The 15,277-nt window shown below is 44.2% G+C and overlaps 1 protein-coding gene across 1 annotated transcript in view; it reads left to right on the forward strand.

The window, feature by feature from the left end:
* Positions 1-4,332: 4,332 nt before the first annotated feature.
* Positions 4,333-15,277, forward strand: part of Msn (moesin) — a 94,898-nt gene continuing 83,953 nt past the window's right edge. The window contains exons 1-2 of the mRNA XM_004661009.2: positions 4,333-4,348; positions 4,623-4,779. Of these exons, the coding sequence (XP_004661066.1) occupies positions 4,768-4,779 (12 nt within the window). The 5' untranslated portion in view covers positions 4,333-4,348; positions 4,623-4,767. The remainder of the gene's footprint in view (positions 4,349-4,622; positions 4,780-15,277) is intronic.

A 15,277-nucleotide genomic window follows, 5' to 3' on the forward strand; every position in this document is an offset into this window, starting at 1 on the left:
CTTTCTAATAAGCACTGCTCTTCCTCTGGACAAATGCTTAGTTCAGGGAAATTGCCTTGGTAGAGAGTTTTGCTTATCTTTGCACTTGTCAATAAATCTTGGCACCAGTGAGAGAAACTGAGGTACAGGACCTTATGAACATTGTTAAGTTGGAAAACAATAGGAGGAGGGATGAGGTTTTCTGAGTGCAAATGCATGACTTTGTGCAACCCTATTGGATTCATTTATTTTTCTTAGGAAGGCTACATGCTTTCTCATCCTTTTAGAGTGTTGGAGTGGGAAAGGACCTTTGAAGTCCAGTAGTTCAGTCTTTGTTACAGAAGGGGTATATCAAACAGCTTTAGGTTTGCTGAGATGAACTTCCAGACCAGGCGCAGTTATGGAAGGGAAGGATTTATTGAAGCTTATGGATCCAGGGGAAGTTCCATAATGGCAAAAGAAGCTGGCCCTGCTTTCACAGGTACAAAAAAAGAGAGAAAACCCCAAGCCAAAAAGTATACCACACAGCACACTTCAGGAACTCCAGGTGGAACTAGGCACTTTGCATATCTTTAGAGTGGAATTTCAAACCCACCACCACACCTTAAGATCCACCCAGTGACAGCTCCTCCAGCCAGGTGGCTGCAGATCCAAACTACAAACTAATAAAAAACTGAAAATACTGGGGGTCATCTATTCAAACTACCACATTGAGACCCTGGCCCTCAATAGATTTAAAAACCATCACACATTGTAAATTGTATCCAAATCCAATTTTAAAGGTCTCCACAGTGTTTATCAACTTAATATACTTCTAAAGTCCCAAGTTTCATCTGAGATTTAAGATTGTCTCTTAGCTGTGAGTCTTGTAAAACCAAACAATTTACATACTTTTAACATATAAAGGCCCAGAGTAAACTTTTGTTGTTTTTGGTTTTTTGAGGTAGGGTCTCACTCTAGCCCAGGCTGACCTGGAATTCACTATGGAGTCTCGGGGTGGCCTCGAACTCACGACAATCCTCCTACCTCTGCCTCCGGAGTGCTGGGATTAAAGGCATGCACCACCACACCCGGCTCCAGAGTAAATATTTTTAACTGGTATAAGACATAGTAAGGAGAGACCAGAGCAATGTAAACTCAACCACCATCAAGCAAACATCAAACTTTTGCCGCTTAAGTCCTGTGACTGGCAGTCTCTGGATTTTTCAATTTCGCCCCTCCAGCTGGGCTGAGTAACCAGGGAAACTTTCATCCTTAGCAAACAACCTCCATGTTAGCCCTTGCATAGTCTTGGCATATCCAAAATGTCTTTAGGTCTTTATGCAAACCACGGTCCATTTTCCAAAGGCTTTTCCAGCCTATCAGAGTCATCATTTCTTGCATCATTTTGCATCTCAGCAGCAGCTCCTGGAACTGTCTGTATACTTTTTTGACTCACTCCATGTATTTTTTATGCCTCCAAAACTAATATCAGATGTGCAGGACATGACCATATTTTTTTTTTTGTTTTTGTTTTTGCGAGGTAGGGTCTCACTCTGGCTCAGGCTGACCTGGAATTAACTATGTAGTCTCAGGGTGGCCTTGAACTCATGGCAATCCTTCTAACTCTGCCTCCCGAGTGCTGGGATTAAAGGTGTGCGCCACCACGCCTGGCCTAACCATACTTTCTAAATTCAGGGATAAAAAAATCATAACCTTGAAAAGCAGATTTCTTTTGCTCTCAACTCTACCAAAAGAGTTTGTATTTTTATCATAGTCTTTCCTCAGGCATTCTTTCTATTTTTTTTTTTTTTTTTTGGTTTTTCTAGGTAGGGTCTCACTCTAGCCCAGGCTGACCTGGAATTCACTATGGAGTCTCAGGGTGGCCTCGAACTCACAGCAATCCTCCTACCTCTACCTCCTGAGTGCTGGGATTAAAGACGTGTGCCACCACGCCCGGCTCTATTGTTTTAATGGAATGCAATTGCAGTTGGGCCATCTTCTTTAAGATTGTTAATGTGTTGACAATAGAAGTTTTAGTAACCTAAAACCAGTCTCAATGTCTGCAATTTTAACTTGTTTGAGGTTTTTTGAACTCTTAAATCTTTCAGTCTAATATCATTAGCCAAGCACATCAGTTCATTATACATTTAACTTTGATCACACTCTCTGGGCCTCAGTAGCAGAACACAGCCAGCTCTTATGCCAGTAGCCCAGTTCCAACAAAGTCCTCTGTAGTCTTTCCTTCCCCTTTAGAAAGCTCATAAGCTAAGCCTCCAAGTTTAATACTGTCTATACTTAGCATTTTCAAACTCTCATCAGAATAATCCATAATATTTGGCTTACTGTTCTGGAATGCATCTTTAGTTGTAAGCACCAGTCTATGTCCATTGTTCCAAAACAAAAGTTTCAAAGGATCAAAATCTACATGGTCAGGTTTATCTCACTCTACTCCTGGAACCAATTTTTGTAGCAGACAGCTTTAGGTTTGCTGAGATGAACTTCCAGACCAGGCACAGTTATGGAAGGAAGAGATTTATTGAAGCTTACAGATCCAGGGAAGTTCCATAATGACAGAAGAAGCTGGCCTGCCTTCACAGGTCTGAAAGGAGAGAGAGAAAATCTAAGCCAAAAGCTACACTACACAGCACACTTCCAGGACCTCCAGGTAGAAGTAGGCACTTTGCATATCTTTACACTGGAATCTCAAGACCACCACCACACCTTAAGATCTTCCCAGTGATACCTCCTCCAGCCAGGTGGCTGCAGATCCTAACTATAAACTAAGAAAGTGCTTAATATATTGGCGGCTATCTATTTAAACTACCACACGCGGAAACTGAAGAACACAGAGAGAGGAAAGGACTTATTGTTGAGCACACAGTGACCCCAGAGTGACCTTGGCCACCCTTCTCAAATATTCTTTCCAGTGTTCCATGCTTGGCTTTGCAACACTTAGGTATGTGGTGCCCTGTCTCAGAAAAGACACCTAGCCATGCCCCTGCATGGTTGCCAGTAGAGAGAAGGTGATGAGGGCTGGACAGTTTCCAACTAAAACTCAGACTTAACTGAATAGCTGTTATAATCTAGAAAACTGTTGTTCTGGGTTTTTGTGACATTTGACATTGACAAAAGTAGAAAGGGAGCTTGCAGACACACCCCAAGGGACTGATTTTGTATACATCTCACCTGAGAGAATTATACAGGCTTATAACAAAGTGAATGTGAGGGTTGGAGAGATGGCTTAGCAGTCAAGATCTTGCCTGCAAAGGCAGTGGACCCAGGTTTGATTCCCCAGGACTCATGTAAGCCAAACGCACAAGGTGGCACACATGTCTGAATTTGCTTGCAGTGGTTGAAGGCCCTGGTGTACCCATACTCTCTCTTTTTATCTAACTCTTTCTCAAATAAATAAAATTAAATAAATATAAAATTAAATAAAGTGAATTTGAGCTGAGTGTGGCAGCACAATTTTATGATCCCAGCACTCAGGAGGCAGAGGCAAGGGGATCAGGAGTTCAAGGGCAGCCTGGACTACATGAGCTACTGACTCAAAAAACAGTGAGTCTGGAGAGATTGCTCAGTGGGTAAAGGTGCTTGCTTGCAAAGCATGATGACCCCATTAGATTTCCCAGTAGGAGACCCTGGCCCACTCATTCTGTCTCTCTCTCTCCTTGCATAAAGAATAAAATAAAATAAAATAGGTGAATTGTTGAACCTGACTGGTGGCACAGTTGTAATACCAGCACTTGGGAAGTGAATGCGAGGATCAGGAGTTCAAGGCCAACTTCAACTACCTGTGGAGTTCCTATGAAGTTTGAGACCAGTTTAGGCTATGTGAACCTGTCAGAAACAAACAAAATGAATGTGTTGGTGAATGCCTAAAAGATCACAGCACTGAGGAGGGTGGAGATTGAGAACTGGAGGAAGGAATGTGAATGGAAGACAGACAAGGATCTGAATTCTGAAGAAAATGAGGCCCAAGCCCCAGTGGGGAGGAATTGTGATGGAAAAGAGTCATTCCGAAGAGAATGGATGAAGTGTCAGGACATGAGGTAGCTTAGCCAAGTTTCCTGGCCACTAGGATCTGCAAATCCTGGAGGAATTATTAAGGACAGTAGAGGATTTGTTGTGATCCTAGGATGCTTAGCTGTGGCACTAGTGGAGATCATGTGTTCCAGTGTACTCTTGAGGAACTTTCTAAGAGGCAGGGCTGCCATGAGAGGGACCGGGCATCCCTAATAGGCAGCAAGTTCCCCATCAGTGGAAAGTTGCAGTCAGGGGCTGCGTAGTAAGCATCTGCCAGGGTGTGGCCTCCAGTTCAGCTCTGGCCCAGAGTGGGGGCGGGGCCGAGTGGTCGGAATGTGGAGGGCTAAGGACCCTGAAGAAGGTGGGAGAGGAGCAAGGTGGACTTGGGTCTCGAGGGGGAGGTCTCCTTGGGATGCGTGGGCGCTGCCTGGCCTCCCACAAGCGGGTGAGGCTGGGCCAGGCCGGGCGGGCCGGGCCGGGCCGGGCTGGGCAGGGCGGGGCCAGGCCGCAGGCCCGCGGGAAGGCGGGCGCGAGGGCGGGGAGCGGCGCGGAAGCGGGCCACATAAAGGAGCGGGCGGCGTAAAGGGGGTGGCTCTTTCCTGGGTGGGGTTTGTGAATTCGTGGTCCGTTAGCAGGAAACCGAGCAGTCGCCCGGACGCCAGAGAGGGACCCAATCTGAGTCCCCGGCTTTCCAGAGTCCGAACCGACTTTGCTCTGTGCTCAGTGCAGCCCGACAGTTTCTAGCTAAACTTCGCCAACTCCGTCGCCTTTGCCGCCACCATGCCCAAGACGGTAAGTGCGGGGGACGGGCTCTGTGGACCCTGGGGATTCTAGTTTGGTCCCTGTAGTCCTATAGTGATGGCCGCGGGCTTGGCCGTCAACCAGCTCGCCTGGGATGCCCTGTCGCAGTCCTGGCCCGAGGTGGAGGAGGAGACTGGAGAGGGCTTCTGGTGTGGCTCACCCTAGGGAGTGAAGGGGTGTCCGGGCTAGAAGTGTGGTAGGGCGGGGCCAGCCTCTTTCTCCGGGTGCAGTTCCCTGAGTCTGGGATGTGAGCGTGAAAAAGCTCTCCTTGAGGTTCCAGAGTCCCACTGTCCCCTGAATGGTAGTAGTCACCGGGAAGAAGACTCTAGTTCTGAGAACACTTTTTCCGGCCTAGGAATTGCTGCCTTTCCTAGGGTAAGGCTGCTACTCTCACAGAGGGACCCCATGGTAACAGGGGAGGAAGGAAGGAGAAGGGAGGAAGTTGATTGATCAGGGCGGATCCCATGCACTTATCCACTTTCCCCATAGCCACCCCTGTGGCTCCTGTCGCTTCCCACTAGGAGGGAAGAGGTGTAGAGGAACTGAAAGAGACTTACCACCCAAGTTACTTCCTTTACCCCAGGGGCGCCAGCACTTCACTAGGCACCGCTCTAAAGAAAGGCCTACTCAACCTACTGAAAGAGGATGGGTTTGTCCCTCCCCGCTCCTCACCAGCCAAATCCCTGTCCTTCCCATTACCTAATGCCTTCCTGTTCCCCTTGGGACTGTTCTGTGAGGTTTGAATTCTGTCCTGTGGGGGACCACACCTCTATAGAGTGGTTGATTTTTGAGATCTGGTCTCCACCTCGCTAGCTATTGCTAGAAGAGGAGAAGCCTCTTGAGAATGGAGCCTGAGGGGCCGGATGCCCAGGAGGGAGTGGTGGGGGAGGGTGTATGCTTGACTAATGAGCTCTGCTTGCTTTTGTGCAAGTCATGCCAAATGGCTGCTGGGGCCCTTGCTCATGAAGGCCTGGTGACCACCGTGGTTTGAGTCTCAGGTGGAGCAGCCTGTTGGGCTGGCTTAGGCTATGCAGTGCTCCCACATTCATCTCCCGAGAACTGCCTCAGACTTGTAGAGCTTTAGTAGTGACTAGAAGCCTCGAGAAGGGATTGAAGGCCCTGTGAGGAGAAGAGTACAGCAAGTGGCGGAGTGGGGACATTCTTTGGATATAAGCTGAGGTTTACTTGCCACCTTGCACTATTTCAGCTTCACTACCAAGTTATTCTTACCTTTCTAGAACTTTGCTCATGAGAAACACCAAAGTTATTTTATTTATTCATTTATTTATTTTGAAGTAGGGTCTTGCTCTAGCCCAGGCTGACCTGGCATTCACTATGTAGTCTCAGGATGGACTTGAACTCATGGTGATTCTTCTACCTCTGCCTCCCAAGAGCTGGGATTAAATATGTGTGCCACCATGCCCGACTTTTATTTTTTTATTTTTATTTTTTTGAGATGGCCTTGCTATACAGCTCAGACTAGCCTGGAGCTCACCCGATACGTAGTCCAGGATGGCTTCAAACTTTCAGTAATCGTCCAGCTTCTGTTTGGGATTATAGGAGTGCACCACCACACCCAGTTTTATGCCACCCTGCCAGGTTTTATGTGGTGCTGGGGATAGAACATAGGGCTTTGTGCATGCTAGGTACTCTACTCCCTCAGTCTGCTGCCTGTGGTTTTATGACATGGAACTTTTCCACACTCCCTGCCCCTAAACCTTTCCCCTTACAAATGGAAAGTGATTTTGTAAAGAGGGAAAAAAGCCTACTGACTGATTTATAAAGATTTTGCTATAAGCCTCTTTTTGGGTCTCACTCTTGTTTCCACTGCTTCCTTTTTATTATGAATTTTTTTTTTCACTTTAGCTTATACAGTGATGGATTTCATCATGGCCTCTTCATACATATGTGTCATACTTTGTTCTCATTTATTCCCCTCCTTCCCTTGCCCCTCCCCTGTTCCTTCTTTCTGGCTAGCTCTCTTTCTTCCCGTTATTCTTCCCTTCTGCTTTCTTACCACATGTATTCCATTGCCCTCTCCGGGTGTTTTTTTTTTAGATAGGTCTGACTCTAGCCCAGGCTGGCCTCAAACTCTTGACGGTTCTCCTGCCTCAGCCTCCCCAGTACTGGGATTGCAGGTGTGAGCCACCATGCTTGGCTTCCACTCTTTCTCTACTGGTGTATGTTATTTATGAAGTATGGCATAAAAAGGGTAATGAAAAAAATTAATGCTTTCATTCACATGAGCCATGTCTACTGTTTGACCATGGTCAGTTTCACTTTTATATCCATCTTCTCCAAGTCAGGCCAGCCTGCATTAAATCTGTTAAGACATGCCCTTCTTGGATTGTACTTCTGGTTTGTTAGTTTCCTGAGTCTGGTATTTTAAAAAATATTTATGGGCTAGGGAGATTGCTCAGTGGTTAAGGGTCTTGCCTGCAAAGCCAAAGGACCCAGATTCGATTCTTTAGGACCCACCTAAGCAAAATGCACAAGGTAGTGCATGCATCTGGAGTTCCTTTGCAGAGGCTGGAGGCCCTGGTGTGCCCATTCTCTCTCTCTTTCTCTGCTTCTCTCTCAAATAAATCATAAAAAAATCAAATAATATTTATTTTATGAGAGAGAGAGAGGGAGAGAGAGAGAGAGGCACATAGATAGAGAATGGGTTCACCAGGGCCTTCAGGTGCTGCGAAGGAACTCCAGACACATGTGCCACCTTGTGCATCGGCTTACGTGGGTCCTGGGGAATTGAACCTGGGTTCTTTGGCTTTACAGGCTAGCACCATAACTAAGTCATCCCGCCACCCCTGGTCTTTTTTTTTTTTTTGAGGTAGGGTCTCACTCTAGCCCAGGCTGACCTGGAATTCACTATGTAGTCTCAGGGTGGCCTCGAACTCACGGCACTCCTCCTACCTTTTTCTTTTTTAAAGAGACAGTGAACACAGTATAGCCCAGGATGGCTGGCAACTCATGATGTAGCCCAAACTGGTCTCAAACTGGTGGCAATCCTCCTGCTTTATTTAGCCTCCTGAGTACTGTGATTATAGATTTGTGCTCTATGCTACACCCACCTATAACTTCTGGAGATAAGAAAATTGTAGATAGAAAGGACTTTTTCTCCATCATTACCATCTTGAACTTTATTTAAGTCACAAAGACTTAATTCTGGATTGTCTAGGAAAAGATTTTGAATTTTAAAGATGTTCTTGAGGTCTTTATTTCATTCCTATGATTTATTAGAGTTTATTTACTATTTATTTGGTCATTTATAGACAAGGTCTACATGGTCTTAATTTGGCTCATGTCGGCTTTTAACTCTTGATTCCTCCTGTCTTCACCTCCCAAATGCTAGGGGATTAGAGGCATGTACCACAATGCCTTGTAGTGTTAGAAGTTTTGGGGGCATGTGTATGTATGTGTGCATTGTATGCATTCATGTGGAGACCAGAAATTGATGTTGGGTGTTCTTAATTGCTCTCCACTGTGATTTTTTTTTTTTTTTTTTTTTTTGAGGTAGGATCTCACTCTATCCCAGAGTGACCTGGAATTCACTATGTAATTTTCGGATGACCTCGATCTCACAGCAATCCTCCAATGTCTGCCTCCTGAGTGCTGGGATTAAATGTGTGCGCCACCACACCTGGCTCCACTGTGTTTTTTGAGATTGGATCTCTCATTGAACCTAGAGCTTACTGATTTGGCTAAGTTAGCTATCCACTAAGTCCTAGGGATCCACTTGTCATTGCCTCCCCAGTGCTGGAATTACAAGCATGTGCCACTATGCCTGGCATTTTTTACGTGAGTACTAAGGACTTGGATTCACATTCTCATGCTTGCCCAAGAAGCACTTTACCCACTGAGCAATCTCCCAACTCTAGAATTCAAAAAGTGTTTTACTACTACTACCAAGTCCAACCCTTCTTGTCGTATATATGGGTAAATTGAAACCTGTGGTAGGGAAGCACTAACCTAGAGTGATGCAACACACCATTTGCAAAGCTAGGAGTTGAATCTAGGTCTGAGAGGGTCAGACTTGGGTAGGGAAATATCTCTGATTCGCTGAATTTTTAGACCTGGATCATCAGCAGATCAAGGGAAAGATTATCAAATGGTCATTTGATGGTACCATCCATGTGAGTAGACAGAGCCCAGCTGCTTGAAGTATCTGAAGACTTCTGGGCCTACATTCAGCTAAACTTTAACAGGGGCTGTGTGGACTGTTTATTTTTTTGCCATTCCTAGAATTGCTTGAGCCGCTCAAGTGGCACTAAAGTGGTACTTGGTGAATAGGGGGCAGAATCTCAGTCTTCTAACCTTTGAACCAACCCAGCTTATAGAGTTCAGGGTGGGGCAAGGGATCAGGAATGAAGGTTGTGTGAGAAGCTTCTGCCTTTCCACTTTTTTGTTGTTGTTTTGAGGCGAGGTTTCACTCTAGCACAGGCTGGCCTGGATTTCACTCTGTATTTCCAGACTGGCCTCAAACTCTTGGTGATCCTCCTACCTCTGCTGGGAGCAAAGGTGTGCACCACCATGCCTGGTGCTCCCTACTTTATTTTATTATTATTATTATTTTATTTTTTTGAGGTAGGGTCTCACTCTAGCTCAGGCTGACCTGGAATTCACTATGTAGTCTCAGGGTGGCTTCGAACTCATGATGATCCTCCTACCTCTGCCTATCATATGCTAGGATTAAAGGTGTGTGCCACCATGCCTGGCTCTCTCCACTGTTTTTGAGATAGGGTCTCCCTGTATAGCCCAGCTGGCGTTGAATTCCTCCTGCCTCTGCCACCTGAGGGCTAGGATTCCAGGTGTGAACTACTATACCTGTTTTTTTCATTTGCTTATTTTGAGACAGTCTTGCTATGTAGTCCAGGCTGGCCTTGTACTCCAGGTGGTCATCTGCCTGTGTCATCTAGGTGCTGGGATTATAGGTATATGCCACCACTCCTAGCTTCTTTCCACTTTTTTCATTCTCCAGTTCATAGTACCCTTTGAAAAGTATACATGATAGAGACAGAACAGAAACCCTTCTTGGGGATTTCCTCTAGTCTTGTTTATGAGCAGTCTTCTGGACAGGGAGAGATTAGTCAAGCAGGAGGGCCTTTTGGGGACTCTCTAAGAGTAGGACTGATTTAAGTTTGAGGAAGAAAAGATTGGTCTGTGAGTCAGTGATCAGAATGGTATTGACCATTCTATTATTCTGTAAATGCCTGTAACAGTAGCAGTTTTCTTTTGAGGTAGGGTCTCACCCTAGCCCAGGCTGACCTAGAATTCACTATGTAGTCTCAGGCTACCCATAGGCTCACAGCAATCCTCCTTCCTATCTTGGCCTCCTGAATGCTGGACCCAAAGGTGTGTAATACTGTGCCTAGCTAATAGTAGTATTTTTTTATAGTTATTTATTCATTTACTTGAGAGAGAGAGGGGCGGGGAGAGAGAGTGTGAGTGAGTATGGGTGCTTCAGGGTGTCTTGCCATTGCAAACAATCTCCAGACACATGTGCTATTTTGTGCATCTGGCTTTACATGGGTACTGGGGAATCAAACTCAGGCCATCAGACTTTGTAAGCAAGTGCTTTCAACCGCTGAGCCATCTCTCCATCCCTGATAGTAGCATGTTTTAACGGTAGTGTTGCCAGCCATGGTGGCTCATGCCTATAATGTTAGAATTTTGAAGGTTGAGGTAGGAGGATTGCTATGAGTGTGAGGCAAACCTAGGCCACATATTCAGCACCATATCAGCCTGGGCCAAACAGGTCGACTATGTCTCAAAAAAAGCCTCAAAAGAGTGGGGCACGGTGGCGCATACCTTTAACTCCAGCACTTGGGAGGTAGAGGTAGGAGGATTGCCATAAGTTCGAGGCCATCCTGAGACTACATAGTGAAATCTAAGTTAGCTTGAGTTAGAGTGAGATCTTACCTCAAAAAAAAAAAAAAAGCCTCAAGACAAAAAAATAAATAGGGCTGGAGAGATGGCTTAGCAGCTAAGCACTTGCCTGTGAAGCCTAAGGACCCCGGTTCGAGGCTCGATTCCCCAGGGCCCACATAAGCTAGATGCACAAGGGGGCGCACGCATCTGGAGTTCGTTTGCAGTGGATGGAGGCCCTGGCACACCCATTCTCTCTCTCTCTCTCTGTGCCTCTTTCTCTTTCTGTCTGTCATTGTCAAATAAATAAATAAAAATTTTAAAAATGTTTTAAAAAATAAATAAGTAAAAGGATGGTGCCTATTCTCTGGCCTCTCATTGTCTTATAGTTCTTACACTGAATGGTGGAGCTGGAAGGGACATTTAGAGGTCATTTAGTCTTTCCCTGTGCTTCCAAATCTAATTCTGTCTGGATGAGATGTGATGACAGCTACAATTATTCTGAACTCTGTTCTAATAGTGTTGCTTGGCAACATCCGGTCTTAGGTCCTTAGTATGTTCCTGGGAGTCTGCCCCCCCAGCCCCCGCTGGAATTTCTAGACTCAGGGTCCCCGGAGGGGAGGAGATCTGGCTACTATCAGGGTTGGGCTTTTCATGACTAGAATTGCTCTGATCTTCAGAGATAGAACAGAGTCTGTCTGATCTTTGAAAGATAGGACTGAGTTTATCATGTGTCTCTTAACTCACAATCTTTTCTCCTTGCTACTCCACCTCATTCTTTGGCCCCAGAAGGGAAAAAAAAAAAAAAAAAGCAACAGTAGAAAGGCCGGCTTCTTTGGGGCTGTCTAATGGTCAGGTGATGAGGCTGGTTTTCATAATTGACTGGCTTTGTTGTTCATCCCTCTTATTTTATGCTTGATAGAGCTGAAAACCTTTTCAATTTCAGATTCTCATTTGTGGCATAAAAACTATCACTTTGAAGAGTTAGCTCAGGATTACATGAATTTGGAAGGTGCATGTTAAAAAATAGAAAGTAAAACTGAATTTGAATTTTTGTTATCTTTGCATGTAAGAAGACCCTATCATTTAAAAAAATGTTTTTATTTATTTGCTTGGAGAGAGAGATAAAGAAAGCCAACCAGGGCCTCTTGCTACTGCAAATTAACTCTAAATGCATGCACCACTGTGTGCCTCTGGCTTTATGTGGGTACTGGGAAATTGAATTCAGGCCATCAGGTTTTGCAAGCAAGCACTTTTATCTACTGAGCCACTTCTCCAGCCCCCTATTATTCATTTTTATAGATTTGATTGGTTTATTTTTTTAAAGTTTTTTTTTATGTTAGAGAGAGAGAGACAGCGGGAGAGAGAGACAATTTACATGCTAGGGCCTCAGCCACTGTAATTGAACTCTAAATGCTTGTGCCACCTAGTGGGCATGTGCAACCCTGCACTTGCCTCACCTTTGTTCCCCTGGTTTATGTGGGATCTGCAGAGTTGAACATGGATGCTTAGGCTTTACAGGCAAGCACCTTAACTGCTAAACCATCTTTCCAGCCCCCTTGGCTTACTTTTTAAGAAATATTTTATCTTATTTATTTATTTGAGAGAGAAAGAGAGGCAGATAGAATGGGAGTGCCAGAGCCTCTAGCCACTGCAGATAAACTCCAGATGCATACATTACCTTGTGCATCTGGCTTGCACTGGGGAATTGAATATGAGTCCTTAGTCACTGCAGGCAAGTGCCTTAACCCCTAAGCCATCTCTCCAGCCCTGTTTTACTTTTTGTTTAAATAAAATGTCTTTAAAAGTAATTAGAAGTTTTATGAATGTATAGATACCTTCCATTGACTGAAATTCTAAGTCTTATAGAATGTGTTTACAAAAGTAATGTAAACAGATTTTTTTTTCTGTTCTTTGAGACAAAGTCTCCATGGACCAAGATGGCCTGAACCTTGTGACAGTCCACCTGCCTTCCTCTCACAAAGATATCTTACTAAGCTTTCATGCTTATCAAAGGAGAACAAAATCCTGTATGCCTCAATTTCCCTTAAATTTCATTGAATCTCGTGTATATAATTGAGCTAATTAAAGTGAATATTTAGCATTCATCAGAGCTGTTTCACAGGAACAAAAATTGAATAGTATTTAAGGAAATGATGTTGTAAATGGTGTAGATAGGCTGGATATGGTGATAACATGCTTATATTCTTAGCCCTTTTCCAAGTAGAGGCAGAAGGATTGAGTTCAAGGTCATCCTCAGCTACATTGTTAAAGGCCCGCCTGGGCTACATGAGACTCTGTCTCAAAAAAAAAAAAAAAAAAAAAAAAAACAACAAAAAACCCAAAACAGAGAAAGGGGCCAGGGAGATAGCTCCGTGGATAAAGTGCTTGCAGCACAAGTTCAAATGCCTGAGTTTGTGCACCTGCGTCCCATGTAAAAGCTGGAAGAAGTGACAAGCACCTGTAATCTCAATATGTCTGCAGTAAGATTGCAAGCAGAGACAGGAAATTTTCCTGGAAGCTAATGGGTGAGTACAGCATGAACAAGTAGAATGAGAGACCTTGTTTCAACTTAGGTGGAAGACAAGGACCAACCCCAGAATGTTGTCCTTTGACCTTTATATCTGCACTGTGGCATGTGTGAACCCATACTCATATATATATGAACATGCACCCCCCCACACACATACACATCATATACATGTACATGCACACTAAAAATATTATAAAAATCTAAATGAAGCAAATCATTAGGTAAGTCCTTTCAGTAGATGCCAAGTGTCTGTATAGTTTATCATGAGGGAGCTATATTAGTAATAGGTGAAACTGTAAGAACCCTTCTGATACTGATGATAGCCTGGATCATTATTGTTTTAACCAGCTCAGGCTTGAATTCTCTGTTCTGTAACCAATGCATGTGCTGCCTTCAGCAATAGGAACTTATCATCTAGTTTTGGTGGGTAACCAAAGCAATAATAGCCAATATTGTTTTAGGGACCTCTGTGGCCTCCCTGACTAACAACTCATTGCGAGATAACTCATCCCTGTAGGCCTCCTGCTTTTAATACATATTACTTCAAACATTTTTGTTTTTTATAATGTGAACACCTTCTATGTCCCAGATAATGCTAGGATCTTGTACCTCTATGCTTCTAGAGTGCTATTTCTTCCTGAGTGCCAATTCAAAATGGAGAGTTTTTGATTTGAGAGCTGATTTATTTCATTAGTATATCTCACAATACTAGTATCATGGTACTCTTGGCCACTTATTGTTGAGTCTTGAGGAGAAAAGGCTATGCTGTGTTTTCCCTTACTTAAGAAAGGAAAGCTAAATGAGGCTATATTATGAAAACTGTGGGTTGGTGGAAAGTTGAGTATGGTAGATATATTGGTAGATATTAAATTGTGTACTACAGTGAGTTGGAAACTAGCTGTTAGGGGGTGCAGCATTTCAAATAAATCATCTGCATTTAGGATAGTCCATGGCTTCTCTAGCCTTAAGTTTTCCTTTAGCTGGTTTTTGTGGAAGGTCAGGGTTTCTCGCAGTGTTTTGAGCCGTAGAACATCTGAACTGACCTTACACCTTCTAGTTTAGCCTTTGTTTTATCCTAGAAAAGAAAAGCTATTTGAATGAACTGATTGATAATTGGGACTAAATCCAACTTGTCTGATCCCAGTATAAGGGAGGATCTCTGAATCCCTACCTTCTAAATAACACTCACTGCACAGTGTTTAGTATTTCCTAATTCTTATGGGGATGAATTAATCATGGTGTTATGGGCATGGGAACAGCACATACTGATTGTATAGAGTAGACCTCAGGGACGTTTTCTTTTTCTTTTCTTTTCTTCCCCCCCCCCCCCACAGGGCCTCATGTATTTCAGGCTGAAGCTCAAACTAGCTCTACAGTGATGTTGGCCTTGAACTTCTGCTTCTCCTGCCTCCACTTCTCCAGTGCTATGATTAGGCATATGTTACCACATCTGGATTATGCAGTCCCGGGTATTGAACTCAGGGCTTCAGGCATGCTAAGCAGGCATCCTACCCACTGAGCCACATACCTGGCTCATGGAAAATTCTTTCTGTGGAGATGGTTCAGGCCTTGGTCTTTTCTTAAGAAATCTTGTAGAATTTCCTAGGTGGGTGTTTTGCTTTGGTGACAAGGGTGGTGGACTCTGTGGGCTGAAGGGTTACAGGAAGACGATACCTGTCATATTTTTGTGCTTTATACTAGGCCTTACTGTCTTAAGAGTCTGATTTAGGACAGATCTTACTCTGTCCCAGGCTGGCTTTGAATTAGTTAGTAGTGAGAATGACTTTGCTGATACTCCTCCTTCTACCTTCCTAGTGTTAAGATTACAGGCATGTGCTACTATGCCTAGCAAGCTCTGAGTTCTGTGAATTTTGACTCAGTATTCTATTCAGCTTGACCTGTCTCTTGAGTTCACAGAACATTATCGTACTTTTCTTTCTAATTTGGTGGCAATATTTGCTGCTATAGCAACCATTTTAATATAGACTAGAGTCTCCTGGCATCAGCTCTCACTGGTCACTTCTAGTTGTTTTGCTTGCGGCCAAGTCTAGGGCTAGTAGTTAGCCAACAAAGAGGCCTTTTTAATCTTTT

Source organism: Jaculus jaculus, chromosome X (genome assembly GCF_020740685.1).
Source record: "Jaculus jaculus isolate mJacJac1 chromosome X, mJacJac1.mat.Y.cur, whole genome shotgun sequence".
NCBI classification, from domain to species: domain Eukaryota; kingdom Metazoa; phylum Chordata; class Mammalia; order Rodentia; family Dipodidae; genus Jaculus; species Jaculus jaculus.